General features: G+C 42.3%; 2 protein-coding genes across 2 annotated transcripts; one reads left to right on the top strand and one right to left on the bottom strand.

Annotated features, from left to right (window-relative positions):
* Positions 1 to 140: 140 nt before the first annotated feature.
* Positions 141 to 5,075, bottom strand: hemk2 (HemK methyltransferase 2, ETF1 glutamine and histone H4 lysine). The gene is made up of 6 exons (XM_083633687.1): positions 4,745 to 5,075; positions 2,816 to 2,902; positions 2,255 to 2,345; positions 2,011 to 2,094; positions 1,782 to 1,923; positions 141 to 529 (listed from the first exon to the last, which is right to left on the bottom strand). The coding sequence occupies exons 1-6, from the start codon at positions 4,879 to 4,881 to the stop codon at positions 417 to 419; spliced, it is 654 nt and encodes a 217-aa protein (XP_083489813.1). The 5' UTR covers positions 4,882 to 5,075; the 3' UTR covers positions 141 to 416.
* Positions 5,076 to 10,755: 5,680 nt separating this feature from the next.
* Positions 10,756 to 21,034, top strand: LOC310773705 (stomatin-like protein 2, mitochondrial). The gene is made up of 10 exons (XM_083633637.1): positions 10,756 to 10,847; positions 13,118 to 13,270; positions 13,440 to 13,539; positions 13,829 to 13,887; positions 16,741 to 16,842; positions 16,934 to 17,068; positions 17,648 to 17,792; positions 19,248 to 19,327; positions 19,433 to 19,561; positions 20,111 to 21,034. Exons 1-10 carry the CDS (start codon positions 10,806 to 10,808, stop codon positions 20,219 to 20,221), a joined length of 1,056 nt encoding a protein of 351 aa, XP_083489763.1. The 5' UTR covers positions 10,756 to 10,805; the 3' UTR covers positions 20,222 to 21,034.
* The last annotated feature ends 357 nt before the right edge of the window (positions 21,035 to 21,391 follow it).

Below are 21,391 nucleotides of genomic sequence, written 5' to 3'. Positions count from 1 at the left end.
TTGTTCAATGTAGATAATTGTTTTTGTCATTTCTGCTTTATTAGATGTACAGTGGAGAGACAGAGAAAAGTGTATTAGTGAGACTCGTGAAAAAAGGCAATGATTCACATTTTAACCAGTACATGGGAGGAATCTCTGTCCACAATGCCTGTGAATGCTTTTTTTTTGCACAACGAAGTCTTTCACATGCTGCATTTTAGTTCTGTAGAGCTTAACAGAAGTTCTTCGCCCCACCATTTCTCCAATGCAGTTGTGTTCCACAGCCGTTTCCTCCAAACATTTGTCCCTCCTGAGTCTGAGTCTCCATGTCCCATTAGGCAAAAGAGACACGCTGAAACGGTTCCCAATGACGTCTCTCTCAGTTCAGAATGTCCCGACAGAGTTCTTGTTGGGACAGACCGAGCGGGACTGTCCATCTAAAGCTGGGGCCTGTGGAAGCGCAGGACGGACAACCTCTCGTTTCCAGCTCTCCTGGACAGGCAGGACACGCCCATCAGACCGAACTGCCCCAGGAAACGGATGATGTCCTCTGGTTAGAAGGAAGAGGAATAGTCAAAGTTATGCATATTCAGATGGGTTTTCTGCACATGAAAAAGTTCTGCAACCATTAAGAGTGCCCAAGTCATGCCCTCTTCCTGTTCGGCATGGGGCCAAAGAGATTTCATTCACTATTCATTTTTCCATAGACATGTTGAAAAACAGTTGTACTTGGTCAAACAAAACGATTCAGCTATATTCAAAATCAGGAGAGACCATAGAACATTTCACTCTGACCAAAATCTAAGGGACTTTTTAGTTTCGGTCTGAGTGAAATGTTCTATGGTCTCTCCTGATTCTGAATATAGCTGAATCGCTTGGCTTGACAAGTACAACTTTGTATAAGGAGTTTTAAATGGTGCTATGGGAAAATGAATGGTGAATGAAATCCCTTAGTTCCCATACCAACCCCAGAAAAGGGCGTGACTTATACCCCATTCAAGACAACTCGGACTGCCGGAAAAAATGGGTTCCGACCTGTAAAAAGTGAATTGAATGGTCGTTCAGGCCGGAATTACAGCTCGGAAATTCGGGTATCATTCAGAGCTCCGGTTTCTCCGAGTTGATGTCGCAGCCACATCAAAATGGCAACTTGCATCGTTAATGATAATCACAAAATTATTATAAAGATGTTTGTTGATGTTTTAACACACAATTTGAGGTCTTAATGATGTAATGTTAACGTTTCATATGTGTTTGTGTCATCTGTGTTTCGCTCTGTGTGAAATACAACATTCAGCATGTTCGGTTAGCATTGTTCGCTAGTAGGTAGCTGCCATGCTAACATGGGTTGCTATAGCAACAGTTTGGGTCCCCCCCCCGAGCGGGAGGTGCAGCATGAACGCAAATCTGTCCGGGGCAGAGGTTCTGTGTTGAAACTTACGGCGGTCCGAGTTGTCTTGAATGCGGTATGAGACACACTATTGATGGACATCTGTTCCTTCTGGTGAGAGATGGTAGTAAACCCATATCTGGCTTGTTCTCGGGCTATGGTAAAGAGGTAAAACAGTCATTTACTGGAGAGATGGTAGTAAACCCACCTAGCTCGTTCTCAGCTATGGTAATGAGGTAAAACAGTAATTTCCTGGAGAGATGGTAGTAAATCCACCTGGCTCGTTCTCAGCTATGGTAATGAGGTAAAACAGGCCTTTACTAGAGAGATGGTAGTAAATCCACCTGGCTCGTTCTCAGCTATGGTAATGAGGTAAAACAGGCCTTTACTGGAGAGATGGTAGTAAACCCACCTGGCTCATTCTCGGCTATGGCAATGAGGTAAAACAGGCCTTTACTGGAGAGCAGCTGTGCTACCATGGGCAGAAACCTGTCTGTCACCTCCCGCCCTCGCCTCCCCCCGGCCCAGGACGCCTCTATGCCTTTGCTACCAACCTGGAAGAAATAGAAAAAATAAATGAGTCCACACTCTAAAACACGTCGAACTGACAAGGACGTGCCGAACAGAGAGAGTCGAGTCACCTCTTCCGAAGGTGTAACCACATAGGGAGGGTTGAACAGAAGGACATCCACTTTTCCACACAACCTGGGCAGAAGACATTCCACCTAAAGTAGGGAAGATTCAGTCAATCTTGAGAAGGGTATATGTTGTTTGAGGAAGAGAACGGTCTCAAAGTTGAGCCTCTTCTGCTTTTGCTTGACTGCATGGACTTGTACATCATGTAAAGCTTGAATGCCTAAAATGTCAAAATGCAAATTGTCTTACCAGGTCTGTGATGACAGGCTGCAGGGAAACACGGTTACAGGAGGCTGTTGTCGCCGTGCACTGTGCTGCTGCAGGATTCACGTCAGTACACCTGAGACACACACCGGTGGTTATTCATGCTCTCTCTCTCTCTCTAAAAAGATCAAGCCGTTGACAGTCATACAACTAGACACGAGGAGAAATCAGAAATGACAAATGTAGTGCAGAAAACATTTTGGGGTAGAGTAATGAGAACGAGGGGATTACCAAAAAAAGAAAGATCTGAGGCATTTCCAGTGTAATTCACAATGGACAACTTCTAACTATTTTTGTTAGATTTCATTAGGTGACATTTTGTGCTTCTTAGATTTTATTCTCTTTTTTGTGCCTTTTGTCACTGTATATTTACATATTTATCTGACACGCCCATCTAGGTTGACTTTCAATTGTGTTGGTGTCCTACTTGCAATTTTCATAAAGGATGGGGGCATATGTGATGTACTGTGACTGTGTTCATGTGGCCCGCAGGGAAAACAGCCCCATGTACCTGCTGAGGAGCAATCAACTGACAGAATGACTCACATGTATAAAGCTGAAGATCCAACCACTGATGCCAGGAATGCAGACACCACTCCTGAGCCACTGCCCACCTCCACACATACTAATGGACTGGGGGAGAGGGAGAGAGAGCATACCCAAAATCACTATAAGGATTAAAAAGAGCGATTAGGGTCCATGCAGCCTTTAAATCAGACAGTGGTTCCACTTCTCAACGTGGTGTCCAGAGACCAGGGAGTTCCAGGGGGTCCCCAGCAAATCATTAAACTTCATCATTATTTAATTCTCAAGAAGTGAACACAATTAGAGAATGTAGAAGAATGATGCTTTGATCATAGTTTATCTGTATCTCTACCTACAACACAAAAACTCATGGAATGCTGAACAAAATAGAGCAGCAAAGATCAATTGATCGACAGAAAATAAATCGCCAACTTTTTTTTTCTTTATCTTGTTCCAGCTTCAATTTTATATATATATATTTTTTTAACTCTGTGACCGTAAACTGAATATAGACGGTTTTCACCAGAGCGCAACCCCACAGCACTTCCTTTTTCTCAGCATTCGGCAAACTGCAGAAATATTCACTCGACATTGTTACTTTTGTTTTCGCTGCTCAGCTGTATAGATGGTTTTCACGGAATGGTCAGTCCTGCACTTGCATGTTTTTTTTTCTTTTATGTCCATAGCAAACACTGCAACAGGAAGTGAGCGGGGGTTCAATTTAGAATGTTTTTGTTGTCAAGTTAAAACCGTCTATATGGGGTGTGGCCAAAACAAGACATTTGAGGATGTTATCTTGGGCTTTGGGATACGCTGGACACATCAAAATTGGGAAACGTCACCATTTTTCACCATTTTCTGACATTATATAATAACAAACAACTCTGTTTTGTTCTACTGCAAGAGTAGAACAAAATCATATCTGACAATAAAGATATTCTCATATTTGGGTCAGAGAGACCAATCTCATCAAATGTGGGCCTGTGACTAGTGTGGAATAATTAAGGTCCTTGATATGAAAAAAGTTATGAATCAATAACTGCTTTAAATCACGTTTCTTGACTAAATGCATCGCCCAATGTATTTGAAATTGAATAGTTAAGTCAATGCCTCTGGGACCACACTTTGCACAGTCCAAAAACGTAATCCCAAACTTTAGGGTTTTGTTTGGGAGGGGGAACCAGGGTCATACTTAGATTTACTGCATGGTCACTAAATTCTTATCAGTTGTAAATGACCCTGACCTCAGTCTGCAAAAAGATAATTTTCCTACAAAAATCAATACATTTTCACATTATAAAAGTACCGTTATTGCAATAACAATATGACATTCAAATCTCCAACATTTAGCATGGAAATAACTAAGGTTAGTCATGTGAACTTAGTTACAGCTCTGTCAATTGAACACACAAGGTCACTGGAGCAGTTGTGGAGGGAGGTGACTGACTATCGTTTTACATCCACCGGATCCAAATAAAGGAAACACGTTGTGAAATGTAAAATGGGAGGTACAGTTACTTTTTTATTTTTTTCAAAGTCAAAACATACAAGGGAGTGCAATGTAGGTAAAACAATACATAGAAATGTGTAAGTAGTATACAAAGTGGAAAAATAATAAATAAAAGAACATAAATTGGGGACACCAGGGGACAATGACATTATGTTAGCAAAATACCTTAAAAAAATCTCTATATAGATTTCAGAGCTTTTCTATTGGTAGAGAACTCAATAGATTTATTAAAGTAACGTTTTGGAGGTACAGTTACTCATAGCAGCTCTCACCCAAGGAGGCGTTATTATGGATCCCACTGGCCTTGGGGGCAGACACGGCTCGCTCCTAACCTAGCTCGCTCCAGGCCAATCCCAGCACTTGAATGCTGCATAGGCGTGTTTTGCCCCCAATGCCGGTGGGATGCATAATAACGCCACAAGGAGGTTCTGAGGTCTCACCTCATCTGCTGCAGCCTGTCGGCGTCTCGCTCCAGAGCGTCGAGCAGCAGAAACGAGTCCTCCGCCGGCTCGTACACATCCCGGTAGTCTCCCCGGCCAGCATGGGAGTACCCTGGCGTGGGGTAGCTGGCAGACATCACGGGGCAAAGTAAGCTAGAACGTTAGGGAATGACAGTCATATAACCACGTGTCCCCACTGGTCTTTACCGACGTGGGCACTCTAACGTTAAGTTAATCATATTTTTACGCAATATAATATTTAACGTTACTGATTGAGTCGGTTTAGCCGCAGGATTTCTCGAATAAGTGACGATACTCTTCATAAAAACGTTTAAATTAGTGGTTCTTCTACATAGAGCCGACCCGCCAACAATCTGCCAAGTGCTGCTCTGAGGAGACACTTCCTTGTTTACAATCGACGTCATGGTGACGTAATTTGGCTGGTGTTACAGTACCAGAGTTCGAGCTTCAAGTCATGTCATATCATGTAAAACAATTATAAGCTGTAAGCTTTTCTGGTTTGACTTTCACTCATGTTATTGTTGTGTCAGTAGTGTGAACCCTTTAGAATAATGAAGTGTTCATCTCAACTCAGAAGAAGTAGCTCAGCAGGATAAGCAGCTTGTCTCTCCTTCACTAACTGACAGTTGGTTCAGAGTCACAATCATGACATCCAATAGGCTACATGCACATACTGGGTGGGGCTTCCACCTTTATACCCGCCTCCCTACAGCTCTCTGGAAGGTTGCGGGTGACATCAAAATGCAGAAACAGCATTGGCCCTGCTCTGTCCAATGACTCAATCCATTCGTCATCTGTTCATCCATCATGCACAATACCTCTGCATCATTTGATGGTTTTTGTTTACTTGTTTTCTGAGAGTTTTTCAGTATTTCCTCCAGATGCTGGCTGGTATATCACAGGCAAGAACGCACAAAAAGGTGTGGACAGTATATCACAGGCAAGACCAGTAACTTTGAGTATCTACTTATCTCAGCTTCTGAACCTGCATAGTGGCTCTCAAAAAGAATAATAATAATTTTAGGTTAGAACTGAGGTTGAGAACTGTAATCTCAGTCGGCTGTTGAAGCAGTAATAGGTTTATTTCTTTGAGCTTCTGAATGAAACTCCAGTTTAGCTTCTGAAATCAATTCGATTTCCTCTTAGTGCTGGATCAAATATTTACTCTAGGGGACTATAAAATACAATCTGTTGACTTCTCACTATTTGCTGATGCTAGCAGGCACCCACAGATACTGTAAGGCAACATAACTGAACATGCTGTGAGAAAAAACTACACCTGTCTTCTCTGAGAGCTTGTCAATTTTTCGTCTGAATGTTAAGAAGAGATGGATTTTAAAGAGTCAAAACAGAGTAAAAGTGCACCTCTCAAATCTATATCTAAATCAGATCCATCAATTAGCCAACAATGACCAATGTCATGCCTCATGCTATGAAAAATTACTCCAATTTATGGTTTAGAAGCATAAGGTGACTGTTAGTACTACAGTAGCATCAGTGTTTTACACCTCAAACCCACTGTGCAAATCGAAAACTTTTCTCAAATTATTACAAAAATTGTATAGTGTGAAGCCTATAATGAACTGCAACTACTGATAGCAAATACATTCAGCAAAATGAGAGAAACAAAGATTATTGGTTAGTTTGATATAACTGTAAATATTCCTTTTGGCAGCACTGTTTGCATCTGTACACTGAAAATATTCTAAGTAACAGACCCAGAAATTTGACACGAGTTTTTGGGTTTAAGCATCAAATTCAAAATTTCAATACAAGGAGAGCAAAAAGCGATGTAAAGACAATGTACGCCAGACCTACCATAAATCAATGGAGCCTTGTCCATGAAAAAGCAAGGAATTATCTACATTGAGAAATGTAATATTTAATATTCAACCACAACAAAACAATAACTGAAATAGTGACATCTAATACAGTCTGCAATAATATAAAAAAGTGATAGTAAGTAACAGGTCCTTGGCTGATAAAATGATACATTTGTACATAATTTATTGCTGACATGACATGACATAGAGCAGCGCATCCTCACATATGCTATAACGGTTTGGTTTGGAAACTTGTCAGCTGAGGACAGGAGACAGTTGGATAGAGTTGTGCACAGTGCATCTAAAATCATCAGATGCAATCTCCCACCCCTAGCATAAATATAAAAGGCTAGGCTTAAAAAGAAGGCCCTGAAAATTTTAAGGGACCCGTCCCACCCAGCAAACAACCTCTTTAACCTCCTGCCCTCTCAGACAAGATTCAGAAGTGTTAAGACCAAAACATCCAGGTTTCAGAACAGCACATACCCTGAAGCTGTCCACCTTCTAAACACCTTTAATCTTACACACTACCTGTACAATTCAGATAATGCACTTGTAGCACTTTCCATGGGGCCTACATTGCACTTTAAATACTACATAGTGTTGCTGCTACCCCCCTTCCTATGGTGTTTACAGTGTTGCAGTAATGTATTACGATGCAGTATTGTGAAATCATGCTCTTTCCATTGTTGTTTTGTATTGTGTGAATGCATGCATGCCTTTATGTGCTTGTCTTTGTATGTGAGCTCACTAAGACAAATCCCAATCAACTTGTTGACATGGCAAATAAATATTGAATCTGATAACATAATATTACATAAATCATATTATAAATTATATGTAATACATTTCAGTTATTAATTATGCTTTTTGTTTCTTCCAAAATGATGATATAATGTTTTAGAGGAGAACTCTTCAACACTGTAATGATTTTACTAAGTACAAAGTGCTGTCAAATAAGCAACAAAACAAACAAACTCAGAAACAAACGCCTACAAAGGGAAGCATTGTGCTTCTGGCTCAGTTAAGACCAGCAGAGCAGAAAGACCACAAGACCAAGTCATGGTAATATAAATATAATTAAGATAAAATAACACCATGGGCCAATTAGCTGATCAGGAACCACTAACTGCACCAGCAAACTGAAAGCAGAAGCACAACTAATATCAATGTCTCATTATGCCGATTCAGCAAAATCAAGAAGCCATATTCGACTCCTGGAATATAACAAATTACTGCTGCATTAATAAGAACGTTAATGAAAATGAATTTCCACTTACACTGTAAAGTACAGTTTGTTAATTGTTCTTCCTTTAGCAGGATGTTAGAAAGTTGTGTGTGTGTGTGTGTGTGTGTGTGTGTGTGTGTGTGTGTGTGTGTGTGTGTGTGTGTGTGTGTGCGCGCGCGCATGTTTTACCCTCCAGCTCCCCCAGGGTTCCTACAGATTTCTATTTTTAAATTCCATAATTCTGATGTGTTCAGCATGAATTATGGTGATAGGGAAGTGACAGTCTGCTACAGTAAGTCATATCTCATATAGCTGAAGAAAACTCTTCATAACAACCAATATAAAGTGATAGCAGGTCTACATAAAATGCTATGTTTTATGTATCAGGTCTAGAGCAGTTTTACTTTCCAGACCTTTTGTCCAATTCCAAAACCTTTCAATTCCTGGAATTATCAGCCCTGTTTTCCGTCATTTTGCATTTTGATTTGTGCAGGAACGCTTTGAGATCAAATGGATCAATATTTCATACAGTGGCAGCCACTCAGAATTGCCGCTCCCAGCTGGCTGCCATAGCAAAGAACTGAAATTTGTTACACCATAATGGAGACTGCTTAGAGAAACTATAATGACATGTTTCTGGTTTATTAAGAGGTTGAATTGGTTCAAGTTATGTTAAGTCAAGTTTAAGTACAGTAGGTAAGTTTCTGTTTTCTCTTTGTTTAATCTGCCATGGATCTGGATTAGCCAGCAGTTATAGATTGCTGCATCTCTATATGAAACCTCATCTTCAAATACATACCCAGCCTAAAGGGCTGTACATCAATCAAGACAATGGGTTTCACTGTGCCAATCAAAATTAGTCCATGATAACAAAAAGGCCAAGACATGGAACCAGCATCCTTCCTATCTCAAAGCCCTTACATCGACACACATTCACAGGAAGTTCACTGGTGACACATTCTATGTTTATGTTGATTTATTTATAAGGACAGCACACATTAATAAATGAATGTTGATTAATTCATTAATCAACATTTCTGTAAGTGCCAGCAGCTGGCTATTATTGATGGAGTCTTCTTCTATTTGCCACTGATATAAAACAACACCCTGTTCACCTCTCCAGCTGCTGTGACACTGCTGCTGCAGGTCAGCATGAGGTAATGCACCCTGTTCACCTCTCCAGCTGCTGTGACACTGCTGCTGCAGGCCAGCATGAGGTAATGCACCCTGTTCACCTCTCCAGCTGCTGTGACACTGCTGCTGCAGGCCAGCATGAGGTAATGCACCCTGTTCACCTCTCCAGCTGCTGTGACACTGCTGCTGCAGGCCAGCATGAGGTAATGCACCCTGTTCACCTCTCCAGCTGCTGTTACACTGCTGCTGCTGCAGGCCAGCATGAGGTAATGCACCCTGTTCACCTCTCCAGCTGCTGTTACACTGTTGCTGCAGGCCAGCATGAGGTAATGCACCCTGTTCACCTCTCCAGCTGCTGTGACACTGCTGCTGCAGGCCAGCATGAGGTAATGCAGCCTGTTCACCTCTCCAGCTGCTGTTACACTGTTGCTGCAGGCCAGCATGAGGTAATGCACCCTGTTCACCTCTCCAGCTGCTGTTACACTGTTGCTGCAGGCCAGCATGAGGTAATGCACCCTGTTCACCTCTCCAGCTGCTGTTACACTGCTGCTGCAGGTCAGCATCACTGGTCAGCATGAGGTAATGGAGACCAATCATGGGTCTATACCGGTCTATACCCATGTATGGTTTCAAGCAAACAAACACACAAACATGCACACACACACACACACACACACCAGCACCACACAAGCAGTGCCTTTGAGACCAAATGATATGGCTTCTCCGCAGAAAGCAAAACTAGCAGCTGGGGGGTAATGGCTGTCTCCCTATAGAGGAGCCTGTTCCCACCTCCTGTACTGTATAGGATTCCAAAAAATAACACCTCTAAACCACGGAGGCATTGTGCCAAACAGAGGTGTTTTATCCACCAAAGATAAAACATCCAGAGATAGCAACCCCAAAACAAACAACTCAAATATAGCTTTTCATTCAGAAGAATTTCAGCAGTTTTGAGTCTGCCAAGTGTTTTTCCCCAGTCCATGCAGCTCTCTCCTTCACTCGGTGTCATGGAGAAAATCTTTTTATCAGCTTTTTGCATTATATGATAATGTATTCCTTTGTAAAGACAGAATAATGCATGTGAATAAAGCTAACTCGGAGTGTGACATATACATCATCTGGCAGATAGAAATAAATTCCACAAAATACAACTAAATTAATTCTAAGTGATCATTCAACCCAGGTCAGATATGAAAAGTCACTCGCAGCACAGACAAAGTAAATGTAGTAGTCAGGAAATGGGGAATTTCATGTTGCACTTTGGTCCCAGATGGTAACGGTTGATGTGGAGACATTTCTGTAATTTTGTTTGTGTTTACAGAGACCGAGAATGGGATGTTTTGTTGTTGTTTTTTTGCCCCAAACTTACTACTTTGCATTCAGGGACTCGCCCACGTCAGATGAACATCATGGCTGATGAACTGGCAATAGTCATGAGCATGGCATATCATAATATTGGTCATAATGCCAAGAAAGGTTTTATAATCTTCAACAAATTTGGTAGGCCTATGCCACAAATGCTTAAAGATCATATCTCTAAATCTGGATATTGTGTCATAAAATCTGTCTGGCAATAGTCCAAATAACAGTCAGAAAACTTGGAAAGTGTTGAAAACTATACCACTGTCCTGAACAGAGGCTAAATGATTATAGCTCACTAGACTAGAAGAACACCTGTATTTAACTCACTGCATTAAAATAAAATAAAAATTCAAGTTGATTTTGGCCCACACTCCAGATCAGTGGGCGGCGGTACTGCATCCTGTTTTCCAAGTTACCGTCAATAAATCCAAAGAAGAAGGTTCTGCGATTTTGTTCAACCTTCAAAATTGGAAATATCTTAAACATTTAAAGTATGATACGAACATTGTGTCGGGCCGGCGGCGCCCTTTTAAAGGTAAAGTGTTTTACCTCAGTCAGTATTGGCACCAACACAGTTTTGTGAGCTATTAGAACGCTATGCTTGTGCTTGCTAACTTTAACAGTGCATGTTACTTAATGCTAGCTAGCTAGCTAGCTTAGCTGGTAGCACTTGCCACCCAGGGACAAGTAATAAATTCCCATGCTTAACATTAGTGTGGTTATTATACGTTCGTCCCGCCCACAACACAATCAAGCATTATATTTGTATCTGTATCAATAGCTATTTATTTCAAACATTACCATGTGGTAACAATACAATATACCGCAGTGTGGTTAGCTATTATAATTAGCTATTGCTGTCAAACAGGTCTTTACTTTCTGTTTGGTTGCAATGCATGCGTTTTATTCATACCACTAAATACAGTTACCTACCTAATGATATACCTCTAGGGTTGCCAACTCCTTGAAATGGAAATAAGGAACCGGGGCGGTCCGGGGGGATTTGCTAATAATGGCTTTGGCTTCGACCATTTAGGCTACCCATTAATACAAGCAAACACACAGACACTGGTTTTGATCAGTTTTTGCGTTTTTTGTGTGTGCTATGGATAAAGTTGAACATTTTAAGAAAAACAGTAGTGCAAATGACATTTTGAGATAGCCAAATTTATCTTCACATTGGCATGTAGCCTACTCATTCAAGAAATGTCTTTCAACAGTGCAAACAGCAATTTTACATAGCTATTCTTTTGAATAGAAAGACCTGCAAGAGTTTACATCATTAGTGCAAAACATTTTAGATTTCAGATGAAATCTTCTGAATAAAAGGACAATTAGGCTATTGAAAAGTATGGATTAGACTGAGGATATCTCTGATTACTGTAAAAAGTCTTACACCTGCAATAGCCTACAGTTGTAAGCAGGGTTTGTAGGCTACAGCTTTTAAGAGTAATTCAAGCACTTTCAAGGTACCTAAACCAGGCTCTCGAAGCCTTTATTATCATATCTAAATATATTGACAACGTGAGAAAACAATGGCATTGTGATGCCTGGTGATTGAGGAACTTGTTTTGAGTGCTCCCTGTGTCCTGCGCACTGTCCACAGCCTCTCACTAAGCTGCTGTAACATGACACCGGCTACATATGGGGAGAGGCAGCGGTGCCATCGCCAGCGGACGAGACTTATGGAGTTTACTCCATCAAATAGCTTTGTACTACAGTGTCTTGAATACGGGACAAAGCGCGTCCCGTATCAGTTCAATACGGAACACGTCTTTTTGTTTACAAATACGGGATGATTCCGTATTTTAAGGGACGGTTGGCAACCCTATATACCTCAGTCATGTCGGATATTCATGATTATGCATGGCTGTCTGCATACTGATGGTCCTTTTGATATACAGTATCATACCTATTCACACAGTTTTTCAATGATACTCTTTTGAAATATAATTAATTCATTTAATTTCCCCTACCCGCTTAAACCTAAACCCATTCAGGGCTGGACCCTATCCCAGCATACATTGCTGGAGACACCCTCAGGTCTCCAGTCCACTGCAGCGTTAACACAGATAGACATTCACTTACATTCATACCTGTGGGCAATTTAAAAGTCTCCAAAGGACATACAAACTCCACACAGAAACTTGCTGGGAGGCGACCGGGCTAACCAATGAGCCACCGTGCTGTAGAGCCCTGCACGGGCCGAGAATCAAGCCCTACCGACCCGAGCCATAATTGTTTATTTAAAAACCAGGCCCTACCCGACCATCAGGTTTTGTGTCCTGTCGGGTTCGGGTCGGGTAGCAGACTAGTCTGACAGCATGGTGGACTTAGCTCTCTCATTGGTGCCGACCATTTCAGTCGGTGCCGGATGGAAATCCCATTCCACTCCCTGCAAGCTCTGCATTGGCTACGACCCGCTCTGACTGCGGCTGCGACCATATTTGGATTTCCTTTCCACGCCCCCGTGTCGAATCTGTCTGCCTCTGCTGCTGTACGTGTCGAATCTGCCGAGCTCAAATGCCTGCGCCGCTGCCTTTGAAACAATAACAACAGCAGCGCTAGTCGCTAGCTCGTTGCTACACGCTGAAAATGATTGATGTGGATTATGCAATGAAGCAACCTACATGGTACGTTTCGGTGGATGGCTGTAAACAGCCTTTCCCCCCTCTAGTCCACAATAGAACGCGTCCCCAGCCCCTTTGCTGGGAGAGTCTGGCAAGCGAGACTAGTAGCAGACCTCTACCGTGCTGTGTATGAAACCATTATATGGACTGAAATCTTGTTTTCCTGTCTGTGTAGAATCCCCAGCGGACGGTGCCCAGGTTGTGGGTGACTCCCGCCCAGCAGCGATGGGCCTCCAGCTTACCCATGAACACTGTGATTCTGTTTGTGCCACAACAAGAAGCCTGGGTGGTGCAGAGGATGGGTCGCTTTCATCGGATCTTAGAGCCGGTAGGGCCTCAAAGTTTGGATAGGAATTGGTTACTCTGTCTCACTATCTACATATCTAAATTATGTATCAATATAAAGATATAGAAATATGCAGCAACACCCTCCTTCATGTTCAGTTATACACCTTTACATCCCTATTTCACCCTTTTCGCCCTTTCATGTCTTGTAGGGCTTGAACTTCCTCATTCCCATTCTGGACCGTATTCGTTACGTGCAAAGCCTTAAAGAAATTGTTATTGATGTCCCCGAACAGTCCGCAGTATCTCTAGGTGAGTGTTACTTCTGTTCCATATCTCTGTTGGAATATATAAGTGGTGAATGGTGTGAAAGTAAAATATTGTGAATCTATTTTTTTTTTTTTTTTATGAAGTAGAACATTAAAGTTTTACTTCATCATTGAATTGAACAGTCCTTTATGATTATGTATTTGATAACTTTCCATATCAACATGCTCTTCTACTTCCCCTGTACACAGAAATTATATTTTGTGTTTCAATGAAGGTTGAATGAATGATTCTTATGGCTGGACCAACTGATGTTTGTTTCTGCTTTACACAGATAACGTGACACTACAGATTGATGGAGTCCTTTATCTCAGGATCATGGATCCTTTTAAGGTATGTGGTAAAAATGATAACTGCATAGAATTTCGAATGTATGCTCTCTATTCTCCCATCAGTTACATAAGGGATGATTGTAGAGTTATTATCTGCTTCACGTCGAGATCTTGAAACGCTGTAGCGGCTTCTTTTACAATGTCTGACTCGCTGCACATTATCCTGCTTATTACATGGCTACTTACCAAAGACATAATTTGACACACAATAATAAATTATTAAAGACCCCCTGAAGTCAAAAATCAGTTTTTCTTGTTCCTTCAGTTGGATGTCTGAGCTTCTCTGTGCAGAATGATGTCTGTGCAGAGTTTGACATTAGAAGGCTGTTTTCACAATCATCTGCTGAAAGTGGAGTTTCTCTGAGCTCACTGAAAAGCAGATTTTCAACCAGCAATATTTGTAACATTACAAATACTGGAGTCAATCCCTGTCCAGTATTCAGCAGTTAAAGCCCCAACACATTCTCACTCCTAACTCGTCATATACTGCAGATCGGTCAGGAACCCTTGTCGTCACTTTGTCATGCGTTTGGAGTGAGAATGTGTGAAAGCGCTGTGATTGGCTAGTTAGGTTCTAGTTAGGTTCTGATTTGTTGCTTTGGAATTTTCCATGAGGCAGAAGGAGGTGAGGGGAAGTCATCTTGTGGATTTTAACACTTTAACACAACTTTTTTCTGGGAAAAACCATCAGACACAAATTATTATTTAAAGTAGAGTATTTATCTTGAAACATGACTTTAGGGGGTGTTTAAATTATTTCAAGCTAAAGTAATTTTTAAGGTTGCGCCAACAAATAGTTCAGCCATAGAAACCTAAATAAATCTGATAATATTGCTGTTCATCCTTTAAAGCAGCTACGAGCAAGATTTTCGATTGTTATTAACACATTCACTGCCAGCCGTTTTTTTTTTTACTGTAGGTAGCTTCTGCCAAGCTGTTTTTTGAGGATTCTGGCTCATTTTACAAGAGCCGAGGATAATTTTCTGCTTGGACTTTGTGAACACAAAGTTCACAAAAGTACTAATAGAATGTGTGCTTTCTCTGTCTAAAAGAGTTAGTTTGTAGAGTTAGTAGTTATGTAGATATTAGCCGTTGAGTACAGCATGGTTTCAGCGTCTGAGACAGGAAGCTGAGATAATCGCAGTTTTGTGAAATTCAATCAAACAGGCAGAACAGTCACTTTAACCATTTTTTTTCGGCATCAGTGAGAGATCAGACATCTGAACAATATAGTTCTGAACACCCTCTCCTTCAAACTCCTCCCTCCGTGGGCGTGTCTGGTGGCGTTTGTCACAAGCCAGTTTCTCCTGCCTGTCTGAGCAGTGAGCAGCCTCCCTCTCTGGCGGCCCCTCGTCGGCGAGTGTGGCGAGTGTGGACTGTGGATGGGGCTCAATCGTTTATTGGATTTTCGGTTGAGAGCTTTGATGAAGCTTTGTGCGATTCTAGGCTTTATGCTGCCCACCCAGTCTATTTTTGGAACCCCCCACCGTTGTGCGCCCGTGTGCAGCAGCGTGAAAGCGTTTTCGCCTACAGTATGAGAATGAGGCTCGTTCGTTTCTGGGTTTTCGGAATGCGTGCGATTCTGGCCTTTCTGCGGGTGTTTCAAAGTGTGTTTCACCCATAATCTATTATGCAAATTTGCAATCCCCCACGCCAGCACCGCTCTCTGTGTGCTGCTGCTGGCGCGGCCGCTCTCGGGCGAGTCTGGTGACTGATGACTGTAAAATCGCCAAGCCATTTCCTTGAGAATGGCTTCCTCCCGCGGCTGTTTTTGGTTGGCTTTCTCTCTGTCGGGAGAGCACTGTCGCCACTTAGTTGGTCGGTAAAATAGATTATACACATTCAATACTTCCAATATTTTTATAGGAGACGTGGGGGGCATTGATCCACGTAGCACCGTCAAAAAATTTTTTTTTTTTTTTTTGACGTCTCAACTCGTCATTGGCAGTGAACGGTTGGATTGTGTTTGACGAGTCAACTCGTCATTGGCAGTGAACGTGTTAAACAGTATAATTACAATATTGATGCATCACATCTTACCTATAATAGTAGCTGAGACCAAAGCCATGTGAATCGGAGATTGCCCTCTTAAGTCTGTGTCTGTCTAAACTCGCGTCAACAGGGGGCTCTCTCTCTCTCTCTCCTTACCGCCGGACCGGATAAACCCGGAAGTGAAACCCGGAAGTGAAACCAGCTGCCTGCATTACCCCGTTCGCGCTGCCTAGCAACATACCATAAACAAGGAGAACGACATGCATACTCTCGCGAACATCTCTCGTTATATTCTAACAGGTTTTTTGGAAGTTATTTTGTGGTTATGGCCGAAGTGGCTGCTGCAAACCGTTTCATTTCACTTCCTGATCTGCCCTGGCCACAGAGAGACTAACACTGGCCGATTCACTCGGGGTTCAAGCGAGACTACTCTGCGTTGGTCTCGTCTACTATTAGAGGTAAGATGTGATGCATTGATATTAAATTTAGACTGTTTAATAACAATCGAAAATCTTGCTCGTAGCTGCTTTAAACAGCAAAGTTTTGTGCTCTTTGAATAAATTAGAAATAATATTGGAAAAAATCCTCCATTATTTCTAACCTCAGTTAGCTGAGGTTTTGTCTGCAGTGATGTATTTCTGCCACAAGGTGGCAGCACTTGATTTGATTAAAACTCAATAAAATTGACCAGACTTCTTGACTGTGGACTGAAATGAATTAAATGTGAATCAGGGATCTGATACTCAAAAATAACAGACCTCACAATGCCATCATGAGCCAATTAGAATTGAGTATTCAACAAGGCTGTGTAATAATTTGATGTAATGCAGTTAATAGAGAGTGAACAGCTGTGTCTCTCCAGGCTAGTTACGGTGTTGAGGATCCAGAATATGCCGTGACACAGCTGGCACAGACCACAATGCGTTCAGAACTGGGCAAACTCACGCTGGATAAAGTCTTCAGGGTAAGAAACAATCAGCTGCTTAATCACTGCAGCATGCGTAATAATGACAAGTACCTTAAACCTATTGTCCTGCACCTGTCTGCTTTCCAAGGAAAGGGAGTCTCTTAATTCCAACATAGTCCACTCCATCAACCAGGCTTCAGATGAGTGGGGGATCCGCTGCCTGCGTTATGAAATCAAAGATATACAAGTTCCACCTCGTGTTAAAGAATCAATGCAGATGCAGGTAAGATACAGTATTACGCCAACTTTGTGTTTGTGATTGTCCCCTCAGTCCTGTGTTGGAAAAAGGCACTTAAAATCAAGATCACGGCCAGAACTTAAATAGCCACAATACTTTCTCTGTAACAGTCACACAGTCTCTTAGTTCTTTTTATTCTTACATGTTTCCATTTGGTCTGTATAGGTCAGGAGGAATCCCTCTTGTTTTGGCTACAATCTTGTTTTCAGCTAGCCCAAGTAATATTTATACTGCTTGCAGAATTTATTTTTTCAGATATGGTGAATTCAAACAGAAAAATCACTTTACATAATAAGATTATGAAAATAATAGCACACGACCTACAAGTGTTTTAACATCTTTTTTTTTTTGTATCCCGGGGGAGGGGTGTTTGGATGTGTCTTTGACTTCCCCCTCTATAGAGATGTCAGGGTCAGCTACAGAACACCTGTCCCTGGTGCTGGTAGGGATTGAGTGTCTTGGTAAAAAAAAACTTCAGTAGGGTGAATGCTAGCTGACATGTGGGCTTGAACCCAGGCTTTCAAAAATGGCAACCGCCCTGTGTTTGCTCTTTATCGCCTGTAGGTGGAGGCGGAGCGCAGGAAGAGAGCCACGGTGTTGGAGTCTGAAGGTACGAGGGAATCGGCCATCAACGTCGCTGAGGGCCGCAAGCAAGCTCAGATCCTGGCCTCCGAGGGAGAAAAGGCCGAGCAGATTAACAAAGCAGCTGGTAGGTGCATTGTTTCTCAGAAGCACTTGAGTGTTTGGTAGAAAGAATGATTTTAAATTGGACTCAGTTCAGTTGTCTGCCCAATTCATATGTTCAGATGCTCATATATCTGATTGAAGGTCTTAGCCCTTGTTCACACAGGACGCTGAACATAAGTAGAGCTGAAGCTTGAGGCAGGCACAGGCTGAACTGACGCCTAACCGTTTACACAAGAAGCCTTCTCTTTTCCTCTCAGCGCCTCCCCGGCACGCCTTGAACCTGCCCACAACTCCCATTGACTTAATGTCTGGCAGCTTCAAGTTTCACGCGTCACGCCTGGAAAATAGGACCAGGACTGAATCCTCCAGTGTGGCGTGGCGTGGGGCTGGTGTGAACGGTCGAAATGAAATGAAACTGTGTGGCTTCAGCGTGGCTTTGACGTATAGTGTGAACGGCCACTTAGTCACTTATGCTCTTCCCAGATCAGTGTTTCTGATGCACTCTGTGATTACACTACAATGGGGTTACACTGACTCCACAAAGCATTTGACTATGTGTCTGCAGACTGTGCAGAATTCTACACGAGGAAGACGAAACATGCCAACAATCATGCATACATATTATACATAACATACTTTTTTGTCACAACTCAACTCTGAGTGTCTTAATTGTATGTTCAGACGGGAAGTGAGTCAGAAGGTGCCCTTCACTTTATTGCACAAGCTTGTTGAATTCACTTGAAAAATGAGCAATGAGTGTGGTGATGATGTGCAAGCACGTTTGATCACATGACCACTTCACACAAATCCTGCTTCAAGCTGATTGGCTTTGCTCTACTGTAGGGGTTCCCAAACTTAAGAATGCCGCTGCCCACTTTGAAATCTGAAACACTTGATTCTGGCTGTCTTGCTGTCTTTCACTTTTGCATTGGTCTATTATTTCATCTTCACGTTGTTGCCAGGTATCCCAGCATGCTTTTTCAGCCATTCAGTCACATCCAATATAAAGTAGCTTGTAATGGGCCGGCACAGTCACTTCTGCTGTCGTGTGCGCTTCCAGAAAAGGTCTGTGTTGCTTCCGTGGCACATTACTTCATTCTGGAGCGCTTTTCTTCTTATGAAATGTATTTTCTCCTATGGAAATCGGGAGTGTTGGCAGACCACTCGCGGCCCACCTGCTCTACCTCCACGGCCCACCGCAGCCCTCGCGTTGGGAGTCACTGCTCTACTGCATTACGTATTTCTTACTGAAGCTGAAACATTTCATGCAAACACTGCTTGGCCTCAGTTCATTTCAGTCCACCTAAAGCGAAGCTGTGGCAGTTCACACTTTTTGCTTCCTTCCATGGACTTTGCATGCATGGCCACTTCAAATCTCAAATACAAATGTACTTGTGTGTGTGGCTGTTAATTTATTATGAACTATAATAAATATTGGACAACCCTGGTGATCCTGGTCTGACTGTATTCCTTCTAGGTGAGGCCCAAGGTGTCTTGGCCAAAGCAGAAGCCAAAGCCAAGGCCATTCGTATGCTGTCGGATGCTCTGGCCGAACAGGTAAAAAAAAAATGCTTAATTTATTTATTATAAGCCCTCTGTTATCTGGAAATGTTATCCAGAGTATTCACAATAACAAGGACATGTTGACTGTGTCGTGGACAGAATGGAAACGCAGCGGCCTCGCTGAGTGTTGCCGAACAGTACGTCTCCGCTTTCTCCAAACTTGCCAAAGAGTCCAACACCGTCCTGCTGCCTTCCAACACTGGGGACATTAGCGGAATGGTCACACAGGTACGTGTTTATCTGCATGCCTGCCAATCAGCCTATGTCCCTCTGCTTTGGGATCTATTTAAGGGATGGAACAGTTCACAAAAGTCATGCTAAGTCATAGCACATGTCTCTGTATTGGGGTCATGGTTTGGTATGGTTTCCGTACAGTCAACTAGCATTTGCTTTTTGTTTATGTTTGAGAAATCATATATATCATATCAATCATATATTGCATTTTCTCTTTACAGTTGGAATTTGGTGTTATTAAATAATATCTGAATTTGTAAACCAACAATGAATATCATTGCACTCAGGTAGCCTACCGTAGATACTGTATATACAGCTTATGAAGACAACCTGCACGTGTTTCAGCTCTTACGCTCGAGTTGCTCAAATGGTTAATCCTAGAGTTGTTTTATGTGCACATTGAACCAATGATGATGTGAGTGATGGAAATGTCATCTCCATTCCAAATACAAAAGCTTCCTTCAATACAGTTAACTACTGTTGCATATCTCCTCCTCTTCATCTGCAATGATAACAGTCCCCATCCTGTCCTCCTGCCCTCAGGCCATGACTATTTACAGCACGTTGGCCAAGCCGAGGCCGAGAGCTGACAGCGTGAAGACGGGGGAGGAAAAGAGCGAAGAGCTTGAAGCCCAGTCACCGTTAAGCCAATAGTGGAGGACAATGAACTGTCAGAAGACACAGATTTCACACTTTCCCAACATCAGAAGGTACAAGAGCAGCGCTGTGTGAGCTCTGTCCATATCTACTGCGGGAGACAGGATGTTGAGAGAGAAGAACAGTTAGAAATAACACTCTATAAACAGAGGCTCCCTAGCCTTGGAGTCTTCAAGAGAGGAACTGTACTATTCAGCCAATTTCTTTTAATGTTGGTCAGGTGTTGTCCCTGACCTAAATTCACTGTTATTTATGAGTAATCACATCCGTGGGTGAGTCATAATTGCGCCATAAATATGGCGTGATATGGTGTTCGTGTTACACACAGACAAAACAGGGGATCTACAGCTTCTGAATTGCCTCTACTGATTTGAATGGACGTCCTCTGTGAGTGAAATTACATACCGATGTGACGAAACATGTTTTCAGGTCCACCTATGTTTTGCATGAGTCACATTTCAAAGATGATTCTCATGTTCTGGCTGGTGACAAAATAGATCTTGATTGAATAGAATTTCAAGGGCAGTTATTCATGTTTTGCATTTTTATGCCTCCGCCGGCGAAGCCAGGCCGAAGGCATTATGGATCCGGGTTGTCCGTCCGTACGTACGGCCGTCCGTACGGATGTCCGTCCGTACGGATGTTTGTTAACGCCATATCTGAGGAACGCCTTGACGGAATTTCATCAGATTCGCCTTAAACATCCACTTAGGCTCAAGGATGATCTGATTAGATTTTGGTGGTCCAAGGTCAAAGGTCAAGGTCACTGTGACCTCTCGAACGCCATTTTCAAGCTTGTTAACGCGATATCTGAGGAACAACTTGACGAAATTTCATCAGATTCACCTTAAACATTCACTTAGGCTCAAGGATGATCTGATTAGATTTTGGTGGTCCAAGGTCAAAGGTCAAGGTCACTGTGACCTCTCGAACGCCATTTTCAAGCTTGTTAACGCGATATCTGAGGAACAACTTGACGAAATTTCATCAGATTCGCCTTAAACATTCACTTAGGCTCAAGGATGATCTGATTAGATTTTGGTGGTCCAAGGTCAAAGGTCAAGGTCACTGTGACCTCTCGAACGCCATTTTCAAGCTTGTTAACGCAATATCTGAGGAACAACTTGACAAAATTTCATCAGATTCGCCTTAAACATTCACTTAGGC

This window comes from Poromitra crassiceps (assembly GCF_964638095.1).
Source record: "Poromitra crassiceps genome assembly, chromosome: 3".
Classification (NCBI taxonomy): domain Eukaryota; kingdom Metazoa; phylum Chordata; class Actinopteri; order Beryciformes; family Melamphaidae; genus Poromitra; species Poromitra crassiceps.
This window is presented reverse-complemented; position numbering and strand designations above follow the sequence as displayed.

Excerpts from the sequence above, each read along its gene's own strand:
- hemk2 (XM_083633687.1), bottom strand. The coding sequence starts at position 4,881 with ATGTCTGCCAGCTACCCCACGCCAGGGTACTCCCATGCTGGCCGGGGA. Across the intron at positions 2,095-2,254 it reads AGCCTGTCATCACAGACCTG|GTGGAATGTCTTCTGCCCAG; the intron begins GTAAGACAATTT and ends TCCCTACTTTAG. Across the intron at positions 1,924-2,010 it reads TGGTTACACCTTCGGAAGAG|GTTGGTAGCAAAGGCATAGA; the intron begins GTGACTCGACTC and ends TATTTCTTCCAG.
- LOC310773705 (XM_083633637.1), top strand. The coding sequence starts at position 10,806 with ATGATACGAACATTGTGTCGGGCCGGCGGCGCCCTTTTAAAG. Across the intron at positions 13,540-13,828 it reads ACAGTCCGCAGTATCTCTAG|ATAACGTGACACTACAGATT; the intron begins GTGAGTGTTACT and ends TGCTTTACACAG. Across the intron at positions 17,069-17,647 it reads AAGAATCAATGCAGATGCAG|GTGGAGGCGGAGCGCAGGAA; the intron begins GTAAGATACAGT and ends TATCGCCTGTAG.